The following is a 22,570-nucleotide window of genomic DNA, read 5'->3' on the forward strand; positions in this document are numbered from 1 at the left end:
TTTGAGGTACTTGTACTTGAGTCTTTTCTTTTCATGATCTATGATCTATCTACTCCACTACATTTCAGAGAGAAATATTGTACATTTTACTCCACTACATTAATTTTACAGCTTTAGTTACTAGTTACTTTACAAATTAAGATTTTTGCACACAAAACACACGTAGGTAATAAAAAACGATGTTTTATTATAAATTAAAGTCCAGCTGAAATGATTAGCCGATCAAACACAGAACTGTTTTGATTGATTGCTTCTAAAATGTGAGGATTTTTACTTTTAATACTTTAAGTACATTTTCCTGATGATACTTACATACTTTTACTTAAGTCACATTTTCAATGCAGGACTTTTAGTATTTTTTACAGTGTGGTATTAGTACTTTTAGAAATAATGAAGTGACAGATGAATCAGGGGGAAAAAAATGGAAGTGGCTCTATTTTTTGTTTACCATGTTAGATGCTATCTTTCAGAACCACTATAGTGACAGTGAGGAAGCCACAGACATCATTCACAGTGCTGCACGCCACAATCACCATCTTGTCATGTTGTGTTTCCAAACACTCCCTATCAAAGCAGGATCCTCTGATTCACAACTGTCTCTTTCCAGAAGGACAAGCCTCGATGTAAACATATTCCTGGCCCCCTCACTAACTAATCAGGAGAGCCTGCTCGAGGGACACAGGAAACAGAGGACTGCAGCATTATAACTCTCTTCCTGTTTTCTTCCTCCCCCTTATTCACCCCTCTCGACATAGCTCTCCCTCCTCCACCGTTTCCATTCTCCTCACTTTTTCTCTTCCCTTCTTTCTCTTTCACTTCCTGACTCATTTTCCCCTTACAACTTTAGAACGTCTTCCTTCCCCTTCTCCAGTCCCTCGTCTCGTCCTGTCTGTGTCTCGGTCGTGCCGCCTTCTTTGACGTTCTCTCTTTCCTCCACATTTCTTCATCCTTCACTGTCTCATTCTGTCTGTAACATCCTCTTTCTTTTCTCTTGCGAGGAGTGTCCCGTATCCCCTCTTCCTCATCAGTGAGACAGGACAATGGGGCCCATCTTCTCCACTGGCTTCCCTCCACTCATCAGAGTCCTTGCCAGATTCTTCCCCATGGCTGAGCATAAGACAAGCTCTCTCCTCATGGGAATAAACCCTCTCCACCCGGGCCTCTCTAATGGTCTGGAGGGAGCAATGTGCCTCGCTGTCTATCTACTCCAATTAGAGAGATCTCCCTCTTTCTCTCCCTTTCTCCCTCTCTCTTTTCATACCCGCATCTTTCTGTCTGAGGTTCGACTCATTTGGTTTATTTTCAAACTCTACTTTCGCTTTTTCACCGTGGGCTACTTCTCTTTTCTCCCCTTTGTTATTCATGCTGACTCGCTCTCTCCCATCTACAGCTGAGATCCCCCCCTCCCCCTTTTTAAGTCTTTAAACTCATCAGCCTCGCAGGTTTAATTAGGGGTGCAGTGTGGCTCAAATCGATAGGCAAGGGAGTTCAGGCTTTTACAGGAAACACACATAAATATGACTCACAAATTATTCTTCTATTCTTCTGTGCCCACGTAAAGCATGCGAGTTACTGTCAGTCACACAGAATCTGGATAGGAACACTCAAGGCCAAGCGAGCTAGCCTTGTGACAGTTCTGTTACAACATCTTCACAGTGTGACTGCCACACACACACACACACACACACACACACACACACACACACACACACACACACACACACACACACACCTCCTTTCTCAGCCTTCTTGCCACTGCATCAAATGTAGTCACAGTTGGGGTCAGGAGTGCGGGGACACTGAACAAAGACATTTCCAGTTAACTGTACATGAATGGACTTAATCAGATGGTGATTCAATTTTGGGGTATGCAGGCCTCCAAGTCAGCTGCTTCGTGGCTCTGAGCTTTGATGATCTCAGCAAAAAATTATCAGAAAAAAAAAAAAAGAATGAACCAAATTTCTGATACAGTGTTCCTGAGTCAGGTAGAGGCAAAAGATGGTTAATGTAACACCCACACGAATATCTCCCTTGTGTCAGCATAGGTGTTATTGTGCTTTGACACAGTTTGTATGATGTTCGGATAAAGGCCGCGCCCTGCTTACATACAGCAGAGAGGATGGTAACATAAAGAGAGGACAGCATGATAAAGGGATTCACTGACAGAACGATCGACAGAGGAAGAATCAAGAGATCATAAGAAAGACGGAGAGATAGTTAGTAGGAAGGGAAGGAGGGATGAAGGAAATACCAGACTGACAATGTGGGCCAGGGGGAGATAATTGAGAACATATGGGTCAGATCCAACCAAAACTCACAGAGGGAGAGCATGAAAAATGAAAAAAAAAGCAGGTCAGGAGAAAAAAGTGCTGATGTTTGGTGTCAGGGAAGCTTCGGTGTGATTTGTAATATTTCCCCTTCTCCTCGCTTACTCACTAATACACTTTTCCCCCCAGTCCCTGTTAGGTCATTCCAGGTGAGAGCACTGTAGCATTACCTCATTCAACTTTATTGTCCCCTTCAATGGATACTTGTTTTAAAGAAGTTATTAAAATATAATGGAAAGCATACAGTGGATAATAAATACATATACAAATACAAGGGGCAGCAAGCAGGAAAACAATAAACAAGACAAAGACAGGGAGACTAGTGCAATGTGCAAATGCTGCCTTTATTAACTCTGCAACTGTCTAATTACATTATATCTGGGGATGAGTGTTTGAATTGTTTCTATACATGAGTTTTGATACCAAAATGGCATGGATGTGTGCATAGCTCTGTGTACACTGTATGTGTGTGTGTGTGTGTGTGTGTGTGTGTGTGTGTGTGTGTGTGTGTGTGTGTGTGTGTGTGTGTGTGTGTGTGTGTGAGTGTGTGTGTGATAGAAAGGCAGACAGATAGGGCTGCAGTGAGTGATGAGCCTCCCAAAAATTCTGTGCCGTCAGGGTCAGCACATTCCCTCTGAGTTGGCTGCCAAAAGATCTCAGAGATCTCCATCCATTAAGAAGATTGGCTCTTAATTCTTTAAGCTAGGGACTGCAAGGGGATGTGGGAGTGTGAGACCTTGATGACAAGCTGTGTGTTTGTGCATGTGTGTGTAATGCGTGACCTTTAAATCCAATCTACATTACTGACAATGTGGAAAGAAGCTATTAAGTATTTTAGAAACACAAGGGTCTTAACCTTCTATGATGTATGGCTGCCATTGGCTGACCTGTCACCAATCATATTCCTATTAGTCTGCATAGATTCCCCATCCATAAGGACTTGGCATATGTGCCACTCCCAGCCAGATGCACTGATTGTGCATTTGCATCACACATCTGATCAGCCTGATGTTACCCACTGACATTAACTGACTGATGTGAGAATATGTAGTGCTCTTACAACAAATGTTGTGAGTCATCACTGGCTTATGTGTAACATTTCGGCATTGTACTTTAATTGCCTTACAAAAGCGTTACCGTGGTGATGCTATGCAGCCAGGAGATATAGGCCTGTGACTCATCATGCAATGTAAGAAAGCGACTACTAAGCATCTTTCAAACACCACTTCATTCCTTGTGGCTGAACGTTAAAGAAAAGCTGCTGTATTGTGATTGTTTAATTGACTTGGCATTGTCTGTTTGAACTTTAATTGTGATATATTTACTCTAAATAAGTGTTAATATTTTCCGAACACAATAGAGGCGATAGGCTGTCTGTTGAGAAAGAGGGCGAGTGATCCTATTTCTCACACCATGCTGTCTGTTGCGGCGCGCCTCGCCCTTTCCACTCGGTGAGTCTGTGCGCCACCGTCGCTCCCGGTAACAAAAGGCGTCGGTGACTTCGGTCTCCGCCACCGGTGTAAAGTCAGCCATATTAATAACTGTGGCCTCTGGCCATCGTCTCCAAAATAAAATCCCTTATTAATTAACAACATTGCAAGCAAACTAGGAGTAGCAAACTGGAACCGAGATGGCATTTTTGTTTCGTTTTAACCAAAACGTTATTTTAAATAAAATACATTTTAGATTTTAAATTTAGAGCATTAAAGGCCCTTAGTTGGATGAAGAACTGCACACCTATTGCCTACATGTGCACTGTAGCTATATGACCAACTTTGACACGTCCATTAGGCTAAACATGTTTTCCATAGCCTAGCCTTCTCATCACTCCTTCGTGATTTCCATATTGTGCACATATTTTCTTTAATTTATCATCTTTTGCTACAATAAAAAGGCAAAGGAAACTCTCCAAGGTGACTATTCAGAGCTTTCATTTTGAAGGCAGAGCAGTCTAATTTCCGGTCTTATTCTGTCTGACTTGACGCAGCTCTCCGCGCCTTGGCACACATCAAAGCGCAGTAGACAATAGCATAGGTGCTGCAAGGGTGGTAAGCATCTCGCAGTTTACATGTGTTTATTTAGACTTAAAACTTACAACTAATGTTGCGTATTATCAATGAATCCATCTGCATCTAGGCAACTATTTTGGACTTGAAATTGCTCAATCTAAGTGCGCACAATTCAGCGCAATTTGAAAACCGGGGAGACAAGAGGGGCGACGCCTGCTGCTGACTTCATTGTACTCAACTCGTGTCATTTACACACTTTGGGCTTCTTCTACAGAGATTACATACAACATGAACACAAAAACAGGCTTCATGCTTTCCAGTTTGAGATAACAAGTGATGTCTCTTTACGCACGAGTTAATGAATAGATGAGCACCAATAACAGCTCAAACATAAACTATAGATCGATATTTATTATTAACCTATTGTGGTGTTAATTACCTGACCCAATGGCCTATTCGCATTTAACATTAAGTCATGAAACAGCACAGCACAACCACCACTGCCTGAGCAGCGAGCAAAGCCTGACACGCCCATATACTGATGCAGTTCAGAACCACAAAAAACGAAGCGAGGCAAAAAAACTCATCACTTTAACAATAAAACACACACAGTAAAATGAGACTTAAAGTGGCAGGATTAAAGCTGAGAGTGTGCTTACTTTTCGGTCCGTCACTTCTTCCCCCACAGCCTCCACCACCCCAGAGCACTCCATTCCCGGGGTGACCGGCGGGGACGGCAGCCGGTCGTAAAGCCCCTGCCGAGCCATCAGGTCTGCGAAGTTGAGCCCGCAAGCCTTGACCCGAACCAGGACCTCGCCAGCCTTGAGCGCCGGCTTGCCCTTCTTCACCTGCAGCTTGACTTTATCATACCCCCCGTAGCCAGTGAGCACCAGAGCGCGATAGGTGAACGTCTCCTCCTCGGGGACCTTCTCGGTGGCCGCCGCGGGGGTAGCCGTCGCCTCGGCGGCGGCGGCAGCGGGTGCGGGCTCCGTCTTGGGCGGCTCGGCTTTGGGTTCCTCGGCGGCTTTGGTCTCCTGCTTCTGGTCCACGGCGTTTTGCTGCTCGGCAGGTGCGTCCTCTCCAGACATTGTGCAGGGAGCTGTGAGACAGTGATGAGTCTAGAAAATAACTTAAAGGCTTTTTTACACCTCGTGCTTTTGTTGCCGTGGACGGACTTGTTGTTTGGTCGCGTATGCTTGCCTTTGCGAATAAAAGAAAATGCGAGAGTCAGAGCTTCTTTTTCAGCAGTCTTGCATGGAGACACAAACCCTGACAAAGTGGGCTGATCAGTGGCCAGTGGCTGTCAACGCCGCGCTCTGACAGAGTGTGAGTGGGACGAGACAGAGGCAGGCTGGAAAACACGGAGAGCTGATGAAACCCGGGGAATGGCGCCTGTGATTGGGTGGGTTTGGCTGTCTGGGTAGGGCTATAAAATAAGCCTATATTGCAGAGAGGTGATTTGCAAAAATGCCAATTATAGCTGAAAGGCAAATAAAGTTGAAACCAACCCTAGAAAAAGCCTCTTGAAAAAATATTGATTACGGCAACTCTCTCATACATATATTCAAATTAAAATGTAATATTGTAAGAAAAAAAGTGGCAAAAAGTAGCATGCCAAGGAAGCCACAGAACGAGATTAGGTTTAATCCTTGAAAGACAAAAGAAGTCACTATAAACTAAACACTGCATATTGATTGTTCATTTTGAGCTGATTGTGACATATCTTCAGAATACAGTGCACTTCTGCCCCTCAGCTGTGATGAAATAGAAGAAACAATGAATTGATAGGGTAATGATAATGAATTCATATTTTTTTCAGCAAGTATTTGCTTATTTCTGACTGTTTACTACTGCTTGTTTTACAGTGAGGTGTGTGGTGCTGGAATAGTAGGCGCTAGAGGAAATGTCTGTTTATGCTGCATATTCCACAGTAGGATTTGCAGGAACTTTGGGCTCGCGTATGGCTCATTGTTGCAACTTCCCTGCATAGACAGCTCAGAAAAATATGAGTTTGTGTTGAGGTCATGCCATTTTTGATTAAACAATATAACCGGCTTTGTATTATTCAGCTTCAATACAGGGAGCCAGAGCCACAGGGTGGGATCATCAATCAATCCATCAATACACAGTACACATGGAACAGGGCCACTCATAGGGCTGGGTACCGAATTCAATACTTTTTAGGCACCGACCGAATTGCCTCTAAAGTATTGAGTATTGAAAAATGCCTCGTCATTCAATACCTAATTTCAGTACCTATGGAGTAAATCTCATCATCGTCAGTGAGCCAATAAACATGCAGCATGCTTCCACCCAGATCTAATAATGCTGGTGATTGGCTGTCTAACGTTACACGTCGTAGAGGGAGGCAGGAAAAACTCTACGTTATGCACAGACTGGGCTCACATAGTAGGAGCTGAGAAATAAATACTAAGATTTGTGCTGTAATGTGTAATGTTGTAATTTCTTTTTATTTTGTAAAATTGGTATCAAAGTATAATTTAGGAACCAGTATCGAAGTCACGGTATTGGTATCGGTACCGGTATCAAACATTTTTGAACAATACCCAGCCCTAGCCACTCATAAAATAAAGAGTATTTTGGAGAAAGTCTCGGTGGCACAGGGGATAGAAACAAATAGTTAAACTTTTGTGATCAAAGATGCAACTGCCAGTATCTCTTATATTCGTCACAAAAAGAAACCAGAGTCTATTCACATTGTCCAGCTCTGTGCCTTTAGAGTTTAGAGACCAGCCCAGAGAGATGACTGGATGTGGCCACAAAGAGGAGTGGTGAGACACCTTGTGGGCATAAAGTGCCACTCAGTACTTCTGGGGCCAAAGTCAGCAGTGTCCTGATCAATATCCCATAGGGGCTTAATGATGTAGGATGCAGGCATTAATGATATGCTGCTTTGACACAGGCAAAATGTTATAAGGCAGAATGTCTGTTTTTCCCAACCAACCGCACTGAGCCACTCTGAACATACATCAGTATGCTGTGGGTGCTCGCAGAGTGGCTCTTCTCCTCATTAGCTCTGACAGGGCTAGTATGGTAATGTACCAGCAAAGCACAGTCAGGGAAATGTTCTAGACTGCAGGTTGGAGTCTGAAAAAAGGATTAGAAGAGAGGCATAATGCAAAAGCTTCATATAATAGTTTCACTGTGAGGCCAAGAAGAACATTTCAGAACACGTCCCAGCAGCTTAACAGAGTTTGAAAATGTATCCATCACAGGAAATGGCTGCAGTTAAAAGGAACACAGGAATAGGATGCAGGAACAGAGATGTACTGCCTTGGACACCTGGTGTAGTTTGGAGACTTCCTCTATTGTCTAAGTAGGTTACTGGATGCATAATGTTGCTCAGTGGTGTAATTTGGCCTGAATAAAGTACTGTGTCACCACTCTGCCAGGCATATAGAGTCTGCTGGTCTCTGAGGATGTGAGCCTGAAATACAAACACACTGATATTTCACTTCCATTAAAGCTAGGCAAATACTGGGATATATAACAAATCACTCAAATCCCATGCATTCTGTCTGCATGAATTATTACTGCATGATGTAAGGAATATAATAAAAATCTTCATGTTCTGTGGCTATGGTGACTTACCTGCCTATTACTTAAAGTATTAAGGTGTATTAATGGTCTATTCGGCTTGGTTACCTTCTTGATACACGCAGGTAGATGTTATTCTTTCACGCTTTACTAAAATATCTTTGAGCAAGATGCTGAATGCCTTCAGTGCTGCTATTTTGTGTTGTTAATGACCCTTATTAAGTAAGACTCCCTTATGTTTATGGACTGAAAAGTTCAAACATATACTCTAGCCTTCTGAGATTGTTTCATTTGAACTGTTTTATAGAAGCTTGAAGAAGTAAAACAGTCCAGTATTTGGCTTAAGAAAAGCAAAGACTGGATACAAGTCGGAGAAAAACAAACATAATTTAAAAAAGCAGATATATACGTTTTTGTTAATTTGATCGTCTTGTGATGACTAAGATTTTTGTCAAGATCATTTTGGAAGTCCAGACCCTGGGGTTAGGAACCACTGTGTTAAACCCTGAAGTATAAGCAGCAATATATTGTTGTAGCTGGTCAGGGTAGAGCAAATTCTTACTACACTTTAAAAGTATGATATTTCTCTCTAAATATGTTAGTGAAATATATGCATAAAGCAGCATTAAATGGAAATTATTAAGCAATAAAAACAAGTAACTCAAAATTGTACTTAAAGGGATACTTTGTGGATTTTAATCCAGGTCTATGTCATGGCACTGTGGGCATGTTTTTTCATCTACCCTCTTGTTGCGTGATCTGGCAGTGGCAATTCTACACTATTCACGCTTGGGTGTAATGAGCTTATTGGTTGAGTAGCATAATCCATTAAAGCATCTCTTAGCACATACTATACATGTAATAGGAATGCAGAACACAACACCCACTTGCTGGCAGATGCAATAGACTGTGTTGAATAGTCAGCATGAGAATGAGTGTAATCCACATACTATTAATTGTAAGTATTTATGCATTTATGTACACATAAATGCTTTTGTGGATATGTGGAGCGTGATTAGCCTACACCAAAACTGTCTCCTTGTGCTATATAAGATTCCTTCTCACTACACAACAGAAGATGAAATATCTTTGTCTGTAACCTTTAAGGTCTAAGCTAAAAAATACAAATCCTGCTCTAGTAATGAATACATACTGCCACCTGCTGTTCTATTGACTCAAAGAGTGACTTTAAAGGGTCAGTCCCCAACCTTTTTGGTCTTATGTACCCCCACAGCCCTGTCAGATGAACTAATGTACCCCTTCATCAATTCCAAATGTATAACACTATTCATTATATGAAAGTGGATATTGTTGGAGCTGTCAATATTTAGATTCATGAATGTTTCAACCATGTGTCCATTACTTTTAGCTAATTATTTGAAGTGTTTAGTAAGTCGGCCTACCCTAACCCTTTCAGCTGCTTATGCAATACTTTAAGATAACTATTTCAACTGTTTGGCTATTACTTTTAGCTATTTATTTCTACCAATTTATTCATTACTTTTAGCTAACTACCTATTTAAACTTCTGTGCTCGCTTGCTAACTAGTTTTCAAGCACTCTTACATAACTGCAACATCTAGGGTTCAGGTGTTTACAGCTGATATATTCTTTTAATCAAATCACAATTTCTATTTTAAGTTAGTTCTCTTTCCACCTGTCGACCGACTTGCAGAGTTTACACCCCATGGTGATTGCATGGAACTCATCTCACACACACACACACACACACACACACACACACAAAGTACAAAGTTTGTTGTTACTCAGCTGGCTGAACGCCGCCAGCCATTTAAATTACCGACTCGTGTGCACCCTGAAGTTAACCTCAATCTGCTCCAGGTTCAACTTGCTCTGCTCGTTCATTCTCAAAACACAATGTAACCGTTGCACGCAGTCTCTCTGTCCCACAGGGACTCCCACTGCCTCCTCAAAGTCTGAATCTCTGAATAAGTCACACCTGGGAAAAGGAGTTTAATGTCACAGACATCAGAAAGGCCTCGCACTGCTCACTGAAGACAGAAGTTGCTCAGTGAAGCAGAAGTCACGGCTGGAGGATCCACCGTGTGCATCTTAACGTTTAGCATGTTAGCCACATGTGTTTATTTGGATCACTGAAGTCAGAATCAACAGTAAGCAAGTTAAAGCTGTTAGCGTGCTGGCTGGGTGGTGCATTAACGAGTGATTAATTTGTGCAATGCAACCACCTTTTTTATTATTATTATTATTTTTTTTTTTTAACTATGCCGAGGTACAGTAATGGTAATGAGTTTATCCTTAATGTTATTGCATTATTATCACTAATTGCAAGCCTACCCTCTGACACTCGGCCACACATTCAACATGTAGCTATCTTTCCCAGAGTACTGTATATTCTCTGCAAATTACCTTCCTCTTCTTTTTTGTTTAGCGGGTGGCACCTATAGCGTTTGCGGTGCATTACCGCCACCTACCAGGCTACTGGAGTGTGGACCAGAGTTCCCTATTTCTTTCTTTTCTCGCTGAGTTTCTCTTATCTTTTAATTTGGAAAGACGTGTGCTGCTAGGTCCTGAACAATTAAAAATGCACTTTAAAAATCCACAGTGTGGTAGGCCTACTGCTGGGGCATAGGAACAGTGGTGGGAAATGTATTAGGTCACAAATCGTCATCTAAGAATGACAAAGGTGTCCTGCCCTGCAACAATGCTAACAGGAGACTCAGGAAGATGTCTATACAGTCTATACACACTCACACAGTCCGGGGAAAGACCAACCACATTAACAAAAAACACCTCTGTGGGTGTTCAGAGCCTTTAAAACTGTGTTGTAAAACATTTCTTCTTTTCTACCACATTAATCATCTCATGACCCCTCAGAATTGTCTTGTGACCATTCGGTCTAGGGGTGTCGGACTGGAGGGAAAAAGGGGACTGAGTACCCAGGGCCCTCATGTGAGGAGGACCCAAAAAGATGCTAGAATATGACCCATAGAAAATGCCTTTCTACAGGGCCCAGAATTTTGTGCTACGCCCCTGATTCAGACCCCTATTTTTGGAATAAACTACCGAAATAAAGTAGGCAAATTAAAATAACCATATGACCACCATTACCAGCTACAACACAAAATACTGCTTATGCATTGATGCATCAATAGGAACAATATAGTAATGTAATACATAATATCAGTCACAGGGGCCATTTTTCAGCAGAACCAGTATTTTTTATATGTATGCTAATAATCCTCCTGTACTATCTAATTATAGGCCTACTTCACTAAGGTACAGGTTTGAATGCAATACTTTTACTTGCAATGGAGTATTTTTTACATTGTTGTGTAAAGGAGTCCTTTTTCCACCACTGAAAGAGAGACACACCCAACAATACAACAATTTTAACTACAAACATAATGTGAAGAGAACGAGTAATGTAAAAAGTTTGCAGGTCTGTTGTATTATATTGTGATATATTATAGTTCTGCTTTTTGTACTATGGCTGTTTTTGTTTTCCACGTGATGTATTGCCATGTATGTCCACAAGGCGGCAGTGTCGGTCTTCAGGGGAGAAAACAGTGACTCAACAGTGCTGACCATAGACTGTTGGTTTGCTGACCTGTCCTGGCCCTGGCACGTGGTGCCGCGTCATTTAATTATCTCATTCACAAAACCAATAACTCCTCAGTGGAGCACTTAAAAGGAACATCAACTAAATGCAAGGCAATGAGACCCATAAAGGCAGCCCAGTCACCTCTAACTACTTCATTTGATGGACTATTTTATCTATGTACGCTGCATTTATTGTATCTCCATTAAGAGGTCATGCGGCACTAAATCAAGTGTATACTATGCAGATTATTCATGATGCTTTCCCAGCAGTGAGGAGGAAAAATAGGTCTTTATTCAGTGATCAGTATACTATATACTAAAAAAATAAAATACAAATAAGAATTTACACATGCTTTCACTTAAAACAGTCTTCTATCATTAATATTAAAAGCCTAGCATATTAAGAGTTTTATTTTGCTACTTTAAGGAGGACACACTGCATTTAAATGGTTTTCATCATATTCCTTAATATCATTCTTATTGCAGAGGAATCTATCACAGCATCCACGACTGCAGTGAATAAATTATTAGGCTTACCTTACAATCTGATTTCTAAGAGGTGTGACTTATTCACTGTAGTATCTCTTTAGCGAATAAATCAGAGCTGAAGCCACTCATTTAGCCAAGTAATCTACACTTCAGTAACACAAATACAAATGTTACAGCAAACCATAGGATGTGCGTGCAGATACACCCAGTTACTGTTGGCCAACAAGTGGGATAAAATAAAACTTACAGGAAATTATAAAATATCAGTTTAGGAATGTCCTGTAGCAATCTCTCTGGGTGCAACCACTGACAAGCTTTTTATAGGAATATAGCTGCCAAAAAAGAAGTTAAAAATCATGAAATTGCTGTGGTTCTTTTGATTACTTTTTATAGCAATATTAAGGCTAGGCCTATTTGAAGCTCCAATAGGTTAATGGTACTATTATCAGGGTCACAATAGCCTACATGCATGGACTCTTTATTCTGTCCCACAGATGTAGGCCTAATAAATGCACAGACACTCACGACAGAACAGCAGGGAGATTATTGTCTCCATAAACTCTTTGAGTCTCGCTACTTTAGTATAATCATTGAGATATTAGAAAGACCAAGAAGGCTAAAACAAACAGGATAAGGTCAATCGAACTATTTGTCCCACAGACCTTTTATTTCCCATTAGACCAGCCTATTACAGTTGAGTGATGTGACTCAGACATGAATATTAGGAAGGCGTGGCCAGTAATCAAACTACAGAGTTTCCACGGAGGGTTGTGCTGTTTCTGTTCTGTTGTCCTGTTTGACCAGACAGAGTCTGTCAGCGGAACCAAGGAGCTGCGCGTATCGGACAGAAGGAGCTGGATAAAGCGCACCGGCTTGGTGCATGTATTTGCTCATTTTTCTTTCCCGTGTTCTTTCCCGCTTAGTCTCCTATGCTGGATGCTGGATGCAATCCATCCCCGCGTCAACAACACACCTCTGACGGACAAACTATGGACAGTCTAGGCAGCCGCTGTAAGATTGTGGTGGTTGGGGACACGCAATGTGGGAAGACGGCACTCCTGCACGTTTTTGCCAAGGACTGCTATCCAGAGGTAGGTCTATCAGAAGTCTGAACTTAAGTGTTTTTATAATTTGAAGATAAATGAGATCAGGAGTTTGTGAATGAGTGAGCACTGCCATTAAAATGCAATGCTGAACAGTTCCTTACTGAACAGTTCAACTTCAGCTCTTGTTCAGCAGGTTACATCCACCTGCCAAAGACAGAAATGTGAAATAAAGACAGCGAGGAAGCGCTGCTGGAGAGGGAACTGTAAAGAATGCCTGTAAAATCACTGTGATATTCCTGTAATGTCTAAATTGTCTTTTATTGTGTCTGCAGTACTGCCCATAAAACTTTAAGGCGTTGTCTCCATTTCTATAATATCACTTTACTGTATGTCTAAAATATCCCCAAAGGGATTCCAGTCCAAGCTTTCCTGTGAATTGGGTCTGCCATTATTTTAGTTGTCTGCTGCATCATTTCAAATATGATTTTTCCCACTAGTCTACTCTTCTGAATCTGTGGCTGTGTAAACCCGCCTATCTTGTCCATCTTAATTAGATAACTAAAATAAATCTCTTATTTTCAGAGCTACGTGCCCACGGTGTTTGAAAACTACACAGCCAGTTTTGAGATAGACAAGCACCGAATTGAGCTGAATATGTGGGACACGTCAGGTAAGACAATTTCATATCTCTGTCTGCACCTTCTCTTAAATGCTGACATCAATCCACTCCCAGCCCTGCCATGGTGCCTGTCCATGGATGCGACCGTGGGAGGACTGCCTCCAACTCCCCTCTCCAACTTTTCCAGCAGTCATCTCTTTGACAAATTGCTTTGACCTTGCCAACTTCACATGGATGTCTTTTGTTTTTAGATTCTTTTCTTAGCTTGGTGCATTTGCTATTTATGATTGTTGTCTTTGCTAGAAACTTCAGTACCAGCCATGTCTCTTGGTGCCTTGTGTTTGCATTCCTTCCTGTGCTGTCCACTGTGTGTGGCTGGCTCTTCCCATGCTCTGGCCAGGGTCAGGCGACTGTTGGGGGAGAAAGGGCGCGGATAATTGAGACAGGATGGGCCTGAAGGGACCGGTAACTTTTTTGATGAACTTGTTTAGGTGTTTACATCAGAGTTAGACTGATGTTTTGCTGACATATCAGCCAGGTATGATATATATTGTCTACTGGTTTGATTAAGTTTCCTCCTTTGCCACATTTTCAGACAGACAGTCAATCTGATATGAGTTTTATTTCCTTTACACATTTGTTAAAGAATCATTAATATAAAGAAAGTAGATTTACTCCCAGGGTCGGGTAATGTTTCCAGAGTTTACACAGCTGGCCACCACATCTTACCTCCCTTAACCCTGAAAGAAATACATTCATTGAGTTTCTTTTTCCAATTCATTCATCAAGGTTTCAACTGAAAGTTGTAGTGACTTTTGATTAATGTTGTTTTGGGAGCTTTTTCCACCCTATATAAAAGTCTCAAGGCATTAAAAATGTCAAAGTTAAACACGCTCATATGCTCATAATAACAACTACTGGTGACGTCAGTGTCAAACACTGTTGTTCCACAGAAAGGAATCTGTGTCAGCAGTGTTGTGCCATCAGAAGGGGACTTTCTCAGATAACAAAGCATGCTTACTTTGTCTTGTCATATGCTTCTTGCTGGGGAAGTAGTTTTGGCCACCAGGCAACCAGTAGGATGAGACTCCTGCACAGAAAACCATGGTCTACTTTCATCCCAGTCTTGTTTAGAATTGGTGGATTAACTGCTCTGAGCTACCCTGAGATCTGCATCTCATCATCTCAGACTCTAGGCTCTTGTCAGCTTTCTGACCAGTGACATGGCTGGGCAGTCACAGGACTGACTATGGGATCTTCCCAGGGGGAATTCCTTCTTTTATCATAAACATTCCCAAACCTAAAAACTATGTTCCGGGAGACATGATGGGAGTTTCTTTTTTTATGTTACATGGTCAGTCAGTGAGAGAATGTTGTTTTTGGACCTCATGTCGACCCTGGGAGTAAATCTACTTGAGCCTGTCAGTCAGGGGTCGGGGTCCTCTGGGGCCTGGGGCCACAACTTAAAGAGTTCCTTATCTCTGAGCTGTAAATGCCTAATGATGTAGTGGGAATGTTGTTCTGTCCATCTTTAAAACCCTAAACCACCTTTGGCAGTGTTCGTCTTTAATCTTCAGCCAGGAGCCGCCCACCCCACAACAAACATGACGTCACCCAACCCACAGAGCAAATGTATGTGTGTGTGTGCATGTGTGTGTGTGTGTGTGTGTGTGTGTGTGTGTGTTTGTGTTTGTGTTTGGTAAGCATGTGTGCTTCTGTGTGCGTTTAGAGGTCCTTGTGTAATATGCCATTATTCACTGATTCACAGCAAACACAGATGTTCATATTTTCTCTCAAGAAGAAAAATAATTGGCTTGCACTTAGATGAAAAAAATGCTTTCATCTGAGGCACATAGCATGTATCTCATCGTTTATTTCAATGAAATCGCTGTGATCAGTGGACTTTTAGCTTAGAGTTAAACTTTAATAAACTTGACCTGTGAATTCACTCTGTGGGATGCTTGTAACTGTCTTGACGGTGTTGACCTTTGAGGGAACCTAAGGGAGGCCAAAATGGAGGAACCTATCATGGTAGTTATGTGCCAAATGAGGAGCAATGCCAACAGAGCTTTCCTTTTTCGTACCTACTTTACCTATTATAAAACCAGTCACAACATCACTTCCATACAGCTGTTTTTCCTTTTGACCACCAAGCTTTCTACTCTTCACATAATGTATTGTCTCCCTTTTAATTGCTGGTGAAGTCTGCCTGCTGTGGTCTGGCTCCGTTCACAAAGCATTATTGATCGCTATCTCAGGCATGGCTATTTAAACAGCTTGCGTCTTGTCTGGTTCACATTTCTCTGGCATGGTTAGATGTGCATTGCTATTTTAAATGCTTCCAGCCCTTGTTGTTGCACCATTGATTAGTTTGGTCTCATTAATTCCGGTTCTTCCACAAGGTCTAGTCTTTGCAGGATGGGTGAAAACTGTGGTGAAGTTTTTATCTAACTGAGGTCATTACTAAGTGTAAATCTGTATGTCTGTGCATGTGTGTGTGTGTGTGTGTGTTTATGTTGCAGCTCTAAATGAATGGGTATTTTGAGAAGCATTAAACAGAAACAGGGAGGTCTAAATGGCTTCTGGGAACCAGAGGGCAACTTTCAGCTGTGTTTTGTATTCTGCCCTGCATTTAGCTCCAGACCATCTGGAGAATTAGAAAGCGATTTACTGGAATTCCAATGAGAAAACCATTGTAAGTGTGTATGACAGATACAATCTGTGTGATAGATGGCATAGTCTGTTTCACCACTGCATGTATCTGTATCCTAATGGACTTTTAAAGCAAACCAAGCTGTTAAGTGGTCAAAATGTTAATGTGGCTCTGTGATAACTTGTCTAAGAGCCATTACTGTTGACGGTCATGGGGCACATTGGTCAGTCACATAGTCAGGTTATAGAGCCTGAGGCATTATTGCAATCTTCATCTCTTCCCAATATGGTAAGAGTGCCTGGGAAAGATCCCTCTAGCCTTGGCCTCACACTATTACCCAGCTTTCTTAGTCCATGTCATGACAGGCTGGGTTTCCTCAAACTTCCTGCAGAAGTACACTCACGTCTCTTTCTGTTTCCCATCTCTGCTGACTCTCTAATGCCTGACCTGGTTCTCACATGAAAACTAGAACTCGTACTTTCTGTTTAGTCATGCTGGAGTGTGCTTTCAAGTGGCAATCCACAGGAATCTTGTGTTTCTTTGTTCTTTTGCTTACATCTTTGCTACTAATCGCTCACGCTGTATTTCCCCCCCCCCCCACTTCACTTCCCAGAGATTGCTTGTCATTCAAATCACGTGTCCCTCACTCTTCTCCCGGGAAGTTCTGTCAATGAAAATTTTGTTTCTGAGTTTTTCTGACTGATCTGAATTGTTGGCTATCGTCTTTTGATATAACCACCCAGTTTCTTCCTCTATTTATTTCCATACAAAGTTCTGTTGTTGCTGCTGCTGCTGCTGGGAACATGAAACGCATCACTTGCTGTGCAGTGGAGGATTTTTCCTGCAATAGACCTGCCTGACACTGGGTGTTCACAACAACAAATATAAAATCTTTCATGAACTGGCTACAGTTTGAAACTGCACAGTCAGTGATGAAGGCAGAAAAACATTTATTTATCCAAAAATGTCGGATCATAAGAGATTCTTAAATAAAATTCCCACTCACGTGAGTTTCAGAGACTCTTTTCTATATTGAGTTTTTCGCTGTTAAAGTCATTTTTAATGTTTTTTGTGCCTCATTTCTCATGACAAAGCTGTCTTGACGTTTCACAATCAGAGGTGTGATTGTTTTGACTCGAGAGACGGTAACAAGACACTGCAAGTGTGTAACACCACTCCCAGCGCCAGCACTCGTTCACAGTCACAGTGTGGTTGTGTCCCTCCTCTCATGACTTTCCAACATTCCTAATGTCTATATGCTTTTTAAACACCACATTCTCAGCGCACTGGACCAGTAGGGCATCTAGAGGCCTGTAAAAACAACGTCGAATTCAGTGGGCTTTCTCTTCCTCAACACTTTCCGCTTGATTAATCTTTAATAGAGAATGAGTGAACTACAACCACAACGCAGAGCAGAAATAAAATCAACAGGCACCTCTTTGCCCTCAAGCTTACAGATCACTGGAGTCAGAGGATGCACAGAAAGGGCTGTCTGACAGAGCAGTGAGCTCAGTGTTACAGGTTGTAACATTATTTGCTCTGGGCTCTTACAGTTGGTCTTTTTGGCCTCTCGGAATCACTGCTGTAATGTTAGGCTCAAGTTAAATAATTTAAAACCAACATTTCTTTCTCTTTTCTCTGAATAGCAATTGGAGAATGAGATTGTGTTTAGGTGGTTGCAACCCACTGGAAAGGGAGCTGCATATTTAACCACAGACAGTAAATACCTTTTGTTTATTTTCGTCAGCATCCTGAAGGGAGGATGACGACATCCTTTCAACTGCTGTTCACTGAATGTATGCACCGAGCCTAAGCCTGGAAGTTGTTCCTAGTCTTTGCCCAACCAGCCCAGGGCAATAACTGCCTAAACAAAACCTGTTGTGATGATGCATAGCTGGCTGGAAGGCACTCCCCGGCACTGGGGGAGAACAGCTGCATGACAGTTTCGGGTAATGAGTAAACTGAAGATAGTGCAAGGCTGCTGAAATACTGTAACTCAAAGTAACTGTTTGTGCCCTAGTAATTAAACACATACAATCAAGACATTTGGAAAAACTCTTCTTACCCACTATTTTGGGTAATTTGCTTTTCTTCCCTGAATAACAGTCCAAACCCTAAATATATTCCATTAACAATAATATAAAACCTCACATTTGGGAAGAGGGAAACAGCAAATGCTTGGCATTTTTGCTTTATTAATGACTTAATTAATTGCCAAAATTGTTATTGAATCATTATCTATTGATTTAGTAATCAATTAATCAACTAACTGTCTCAGCTCAAGAGCTTATAGAGGGGCGGCCTTCAGCTCACCCAGTAAGAGCGTGTGCCCCATGTAGGTTGAGTCCTCTGCAGCAGCCCGGGTTCGAGTCCAACCTGCGGCCCTTTGCTATGTGTCATTCCCAATCTCTCTCACACCTTTCTTGTCTATCCACTGTCACTTTCAAATAAAAGGGAAAAGCCCCAAAAAATAATCTTAAAAAAAAACTTATAGTTCTTATGTAGCCATTCATACTGTTATTAGGCCAACATTATGGTGTCATAGAAGACAAATGAATATATTGTAAATATGGCTATTGTTTCCCATAAGACATTTTTTTCTGATAATGAAGATTCTGTTTTTAGCCAATGCTAGCGATATGCCTCTATGGATGGCATTGCTAGTCTTTCAGTTGGTCGGTCCACCACAGACTGAAATATCTCAACAACTACTGGATGATTGTCATAAAGTATGGTACAAATATTCGTGGTCCCCAGAGGATGAATCTTAATGACTTTGGTGATAGTCTGACTTTTCCTCTGACGCCAGCATCAGGTCAAATTTTAATTTACTTTGGTTTATACCTGCACAATTAATGACATTCCCATCAGCCTCAGCAGTACTTGTTTAGTGCCTAAATGCTAAACTAAGATGGTATATTATATTTTACCAATGTATGTTAACATTGTCATTGTGAGCATGTTAGAATGCTGGCGTTAGCATTTAGCTCAAAGCACTGCCGTGTCTAGGTACAGGCTCACAGAGCTGCTAGCATGGCTGTAGACTGTGACTCTTATTTAAGCATGAGAAGGAATGTCAGGTGTTCGTGAAAAGAACCCACTGTACACATTTATTGTAGGTTGCCCTTTTCAATTTGGTGGCTGAGCACAGTGCACAGTTTGTAATAATGTTATTCGACTTGTGACTGCCAAGGGTTGGAAATAAACTTGGGCTTTTGTTTCAGATCTCCAATCTCCATAGACAGTTACTGGAGGGCTGTGAAGGTATTTTTGGACAAAGAGGGTGCTGGTCTGTCCTCTGGGGCCTTATGAGCTTGACAGCAAAATTGCAGAAAAAATATGACTCTTATCCCCCTGGCGTCAGGTTAGGAATGACCCTGCAGCCTCTCTGGCAGGATGCCCATGATAATCCCGGGGATTACAGTAAACGGTTGGAGCCCACAAAGACGTTTGTCATATTAGAAATCAAGTGGCATGAGCTGCGTGTGGTGAAGTGGATGTGCAGTCTTTGTGTGTCACTATACTGTAAATTGTACACACCACCTCACATTTTATAGCTGAGGACTTTAGTGACTTCTGAACATGAAATAAATACATTTCAACTTCAACTAAGAAGAAAAATGTAAATGTAGTGAGTATTTGCTTTACTTTAACGGCCACTAAGGGGACTGTTGAGAGCCTTAAATGTCCAGGTTTTTTCATTAGACAATAGCTAAAATGTATTTTACAGCTCACGAAACACAATTGCTCCATAGTCACATGAATAACTAAAATGGCACTTACAGAAATACAGATGCATGCATACCTCACATTGTAAATTTCTCTTACAAGAACAAATCCAGGCGTTCCAAGCATTCCCTTCTTCTTCTTTTCCTCTTTGCAAATGGTCTCCAGCTCTAAACTTCTTGAATAATGATGTTCTCATTCACAGTGCTGCACTCCATTTCACCCTGACTCTGAGTGGGTTTGGGTGACATTATGGAAACTCTGGAGGACAGCCGGTAGTCCTGGCTGCTGGGCTGGATGTCTTAGTTCTTGAGCAGGCAAGCAGCTGTGCTCCATCCCTGGAGCTCAGCACTCCGTGAATCATATTCTTAAGACTATTACATGAAGGGTCAACAAGCTTAAGAGGAAATGGCTGCCTGTATGTTATAGTAGCTGTTAGAGAAGATGCAGAAACAAAGGAAGCTAGAACAGAAGAATTGTTGATGTGCATGAGAGCATAATGTAACTTCTCTGGAGGTGGATTGTCAGTTATCTTTTTCTCTGTGCAATGTATTTATCCTCCCCTCTGTCTTTCCCCTCATCGATGTTCTCCATCTCTTATTGCCCATTAGTCAAGGCGGCTTCTGAAGCACAGTGTTAAGGTCATCAGCAGTCGGGGGCCGTGTTAAGCAGGGGGTGGGCAGAAGTGCTGCATGAAAGCCAGCCAGCTGCACTGACAGGAACACACAGGCTGTAATTAGCAGCAGAATATCTGCTGTCCTCAGTGACACAGTGAAACACACACACTCACACAGACACCTATACTCAGACACAGAAGTAAAGCCTTCCATCTGCACCACTCAGGCATGTACCCACTGTTCAGCCCGCTTTTACATGCATTCAAAACGCCCAGCATGTCGCATATGTCCACCTGTCCATAAACAATAAAAGCACTTCTTGGAGGCCCCAAAGGAGACAGCCTCTCATCCCTTCTGGTTTTATCTCTGTCAGAGGAGCATGTAAATGTGACCATGGATACAGCTATGAGCTGAGAGCCACCACACATTCCTTCTCCACATCTCAGCTGAGCATCAGGCAAAAAAGTGTATAATCTGCTTAAATAGCATGTCCACCACTAAACTGCACTGCACGCTGCTGATAGACTGTATATGGCTTTTACTTTACTAATGTGCCAATGGAATAATTAAAGTGATACGTTATTAGGGATGAACAATAACTGGGTTTAAAAGGAGTCTACACGGTTAAGAAAAAGAGCACTTAAGGTTTTCAATGAGCTCACACTGACTCAGATTACAAGCCCTGTCTTAAGCCTTGCCATGCCGTGCCACTAACGAATGGGCAAATTCGTTAGTGGGGCGAATGGGCGAAAGGAGCTATACAATGACTGACAGAGGTTAAAATTATAAAATGAGATAAAAGATGTGAAACTGTTTGTGAAACCATATACCAGATGTGAAACTATATATATATATATATATATATATATATATATATATATATATATATATATATAAATAAATAGATAAATATATAGTTACCTAACCACATTTGTGGCCACCTGAAGAATATACAGTGGTGTGAAAAAGTGTTTGCCCCCTTCCTCATTTCCTGTTCCTTTGCATGTTTGTCACACTTAAGTGTTTCGAACATCAAACCAATTTAAACAATAGTCAAGGACAACACAAGTAAACACAAAATGCAATTTGTAAATGAAGGTGTTAATTATTAAAGGTGAAAAAAAATCCAAACCATCATGGCCCTGTGTGAAAAAGTGATTGCCCCCTAAACCTAATAACTGGTTGGGCCACCCTTAGCAGCAACAACTGCAACCAAGCTGCTTGCGATAACGTGCAATGAGGCTTTTACAGCGCCCTGGAGGAATTTTTGGCCCACTCATCTTTGCAGAATTGTCCTAATTCAGTTACATTAGAGGGTTTTCGAGCATGAACGGCCTTTTTTAAGGTCATACCACAACATCTCAATAGGATTCAGGTCAGGACTTTGGCTAGGCCACTCCAAAGTCTTCATTTAGTTTTTTCTTCAGCCATTCGGGTGGTGGACTTGCTGGTGTGTTTAGGATCATTGTCCTGCTGCAGAACCCAAGTTCGTTTCAGCTTGAGTACACGAACAGATGGTCGGACATTCTCCTTCAGGATCTCTTGGTAGACAGCAGAATTCATAGTTCCTTTTATCACGGCAAGTCTTCCAGGTCCTGAAGCAGCAAACAGCCCCAGACCATCACACTACCACCACCATATTTTTACAGTTGGTATAATGTTCTTTTTATGAAATGCAGTGTTCCTTCTACGCCAGATATACTTGGACACACACCTTCCAAAGAGTTCCACTTTTGTCTCATCGGTCCACAGAATGTTGTCCCAAAAGTCTTGGGGATCATCAAGATGTGTTCTGGAGAAATTGAGACAAGCTTTGATGTTCTTTTTTGCTCAGCAGTGGTTTTCTCCTTGAACTCTGCCATGCAGGCCATTTTTTGCCCAGTCTTTTCCTGATGGTGGAGGCATGAACGCTGACCTTAACTGAGGCAAGTGAGGCCTGCAGTTC

At 41.8% G+C, this 22,570-nt stretch overlaps 2 protein-coding genes across 2 annotated transcripts in view; one reads left to right on the forward strand and one right to left on the reverse strand.

Moving 5' to 3' along the window:
- Positions 1-5,656, reverse strand: part of vat1 (vesicle amine transport 1) — a 30,160-nt gene extending 24,504 nt beyond the window's left edge. Inside the window, exon 1 of the mRNA XM_078270438.1 lies at positions 4,996-5,656. Within this exon, the coding sequence (XP_078126564.1) occupies positions 4,996-5,424 (429 nt within the window). The 5' untranslated portion in view covers positions 5,425-5,656. The remainder of the gene's footprint in view (positions 1-4,995) is intronic.
- A 7,056-nt stretch (positions 5,657-12,712) lies between these two features.
- Positions 12,713-22,570, forward strand: part of rnd2 (Rho family GTPase 2) — a 28,020-nt gene continuing 18,162 nt past the window's right edge. Inside the window, exons 1-2 of the mRNA XM_078270106.1 lie at positions 12,713-13,055; positions 13,593-13,680. Coding sequence (XP_078126232.1) covers positions 12,894-13,055; positions 13,593-13,680 — 250 coding nt within the window. The 5' untranslated portion in view covers positions 12,713-12,893. The remainder of the gene's footprint in view (positions 13,056-13,592; positions 13,681-22,570) is intronic.

This window comes from Sander vitreus, chromosome 15 (assembly GCF_031162955.1).
Source record: "Sander vitreus isolate 19-12246 chromosome 15, sanVit1, whole genome shotgun sequence".
NCBI lineage: Eukaryota > Metazoa > Chordata > Actinopteri > Perciformes > Percidae > Sander > Sander vitreus.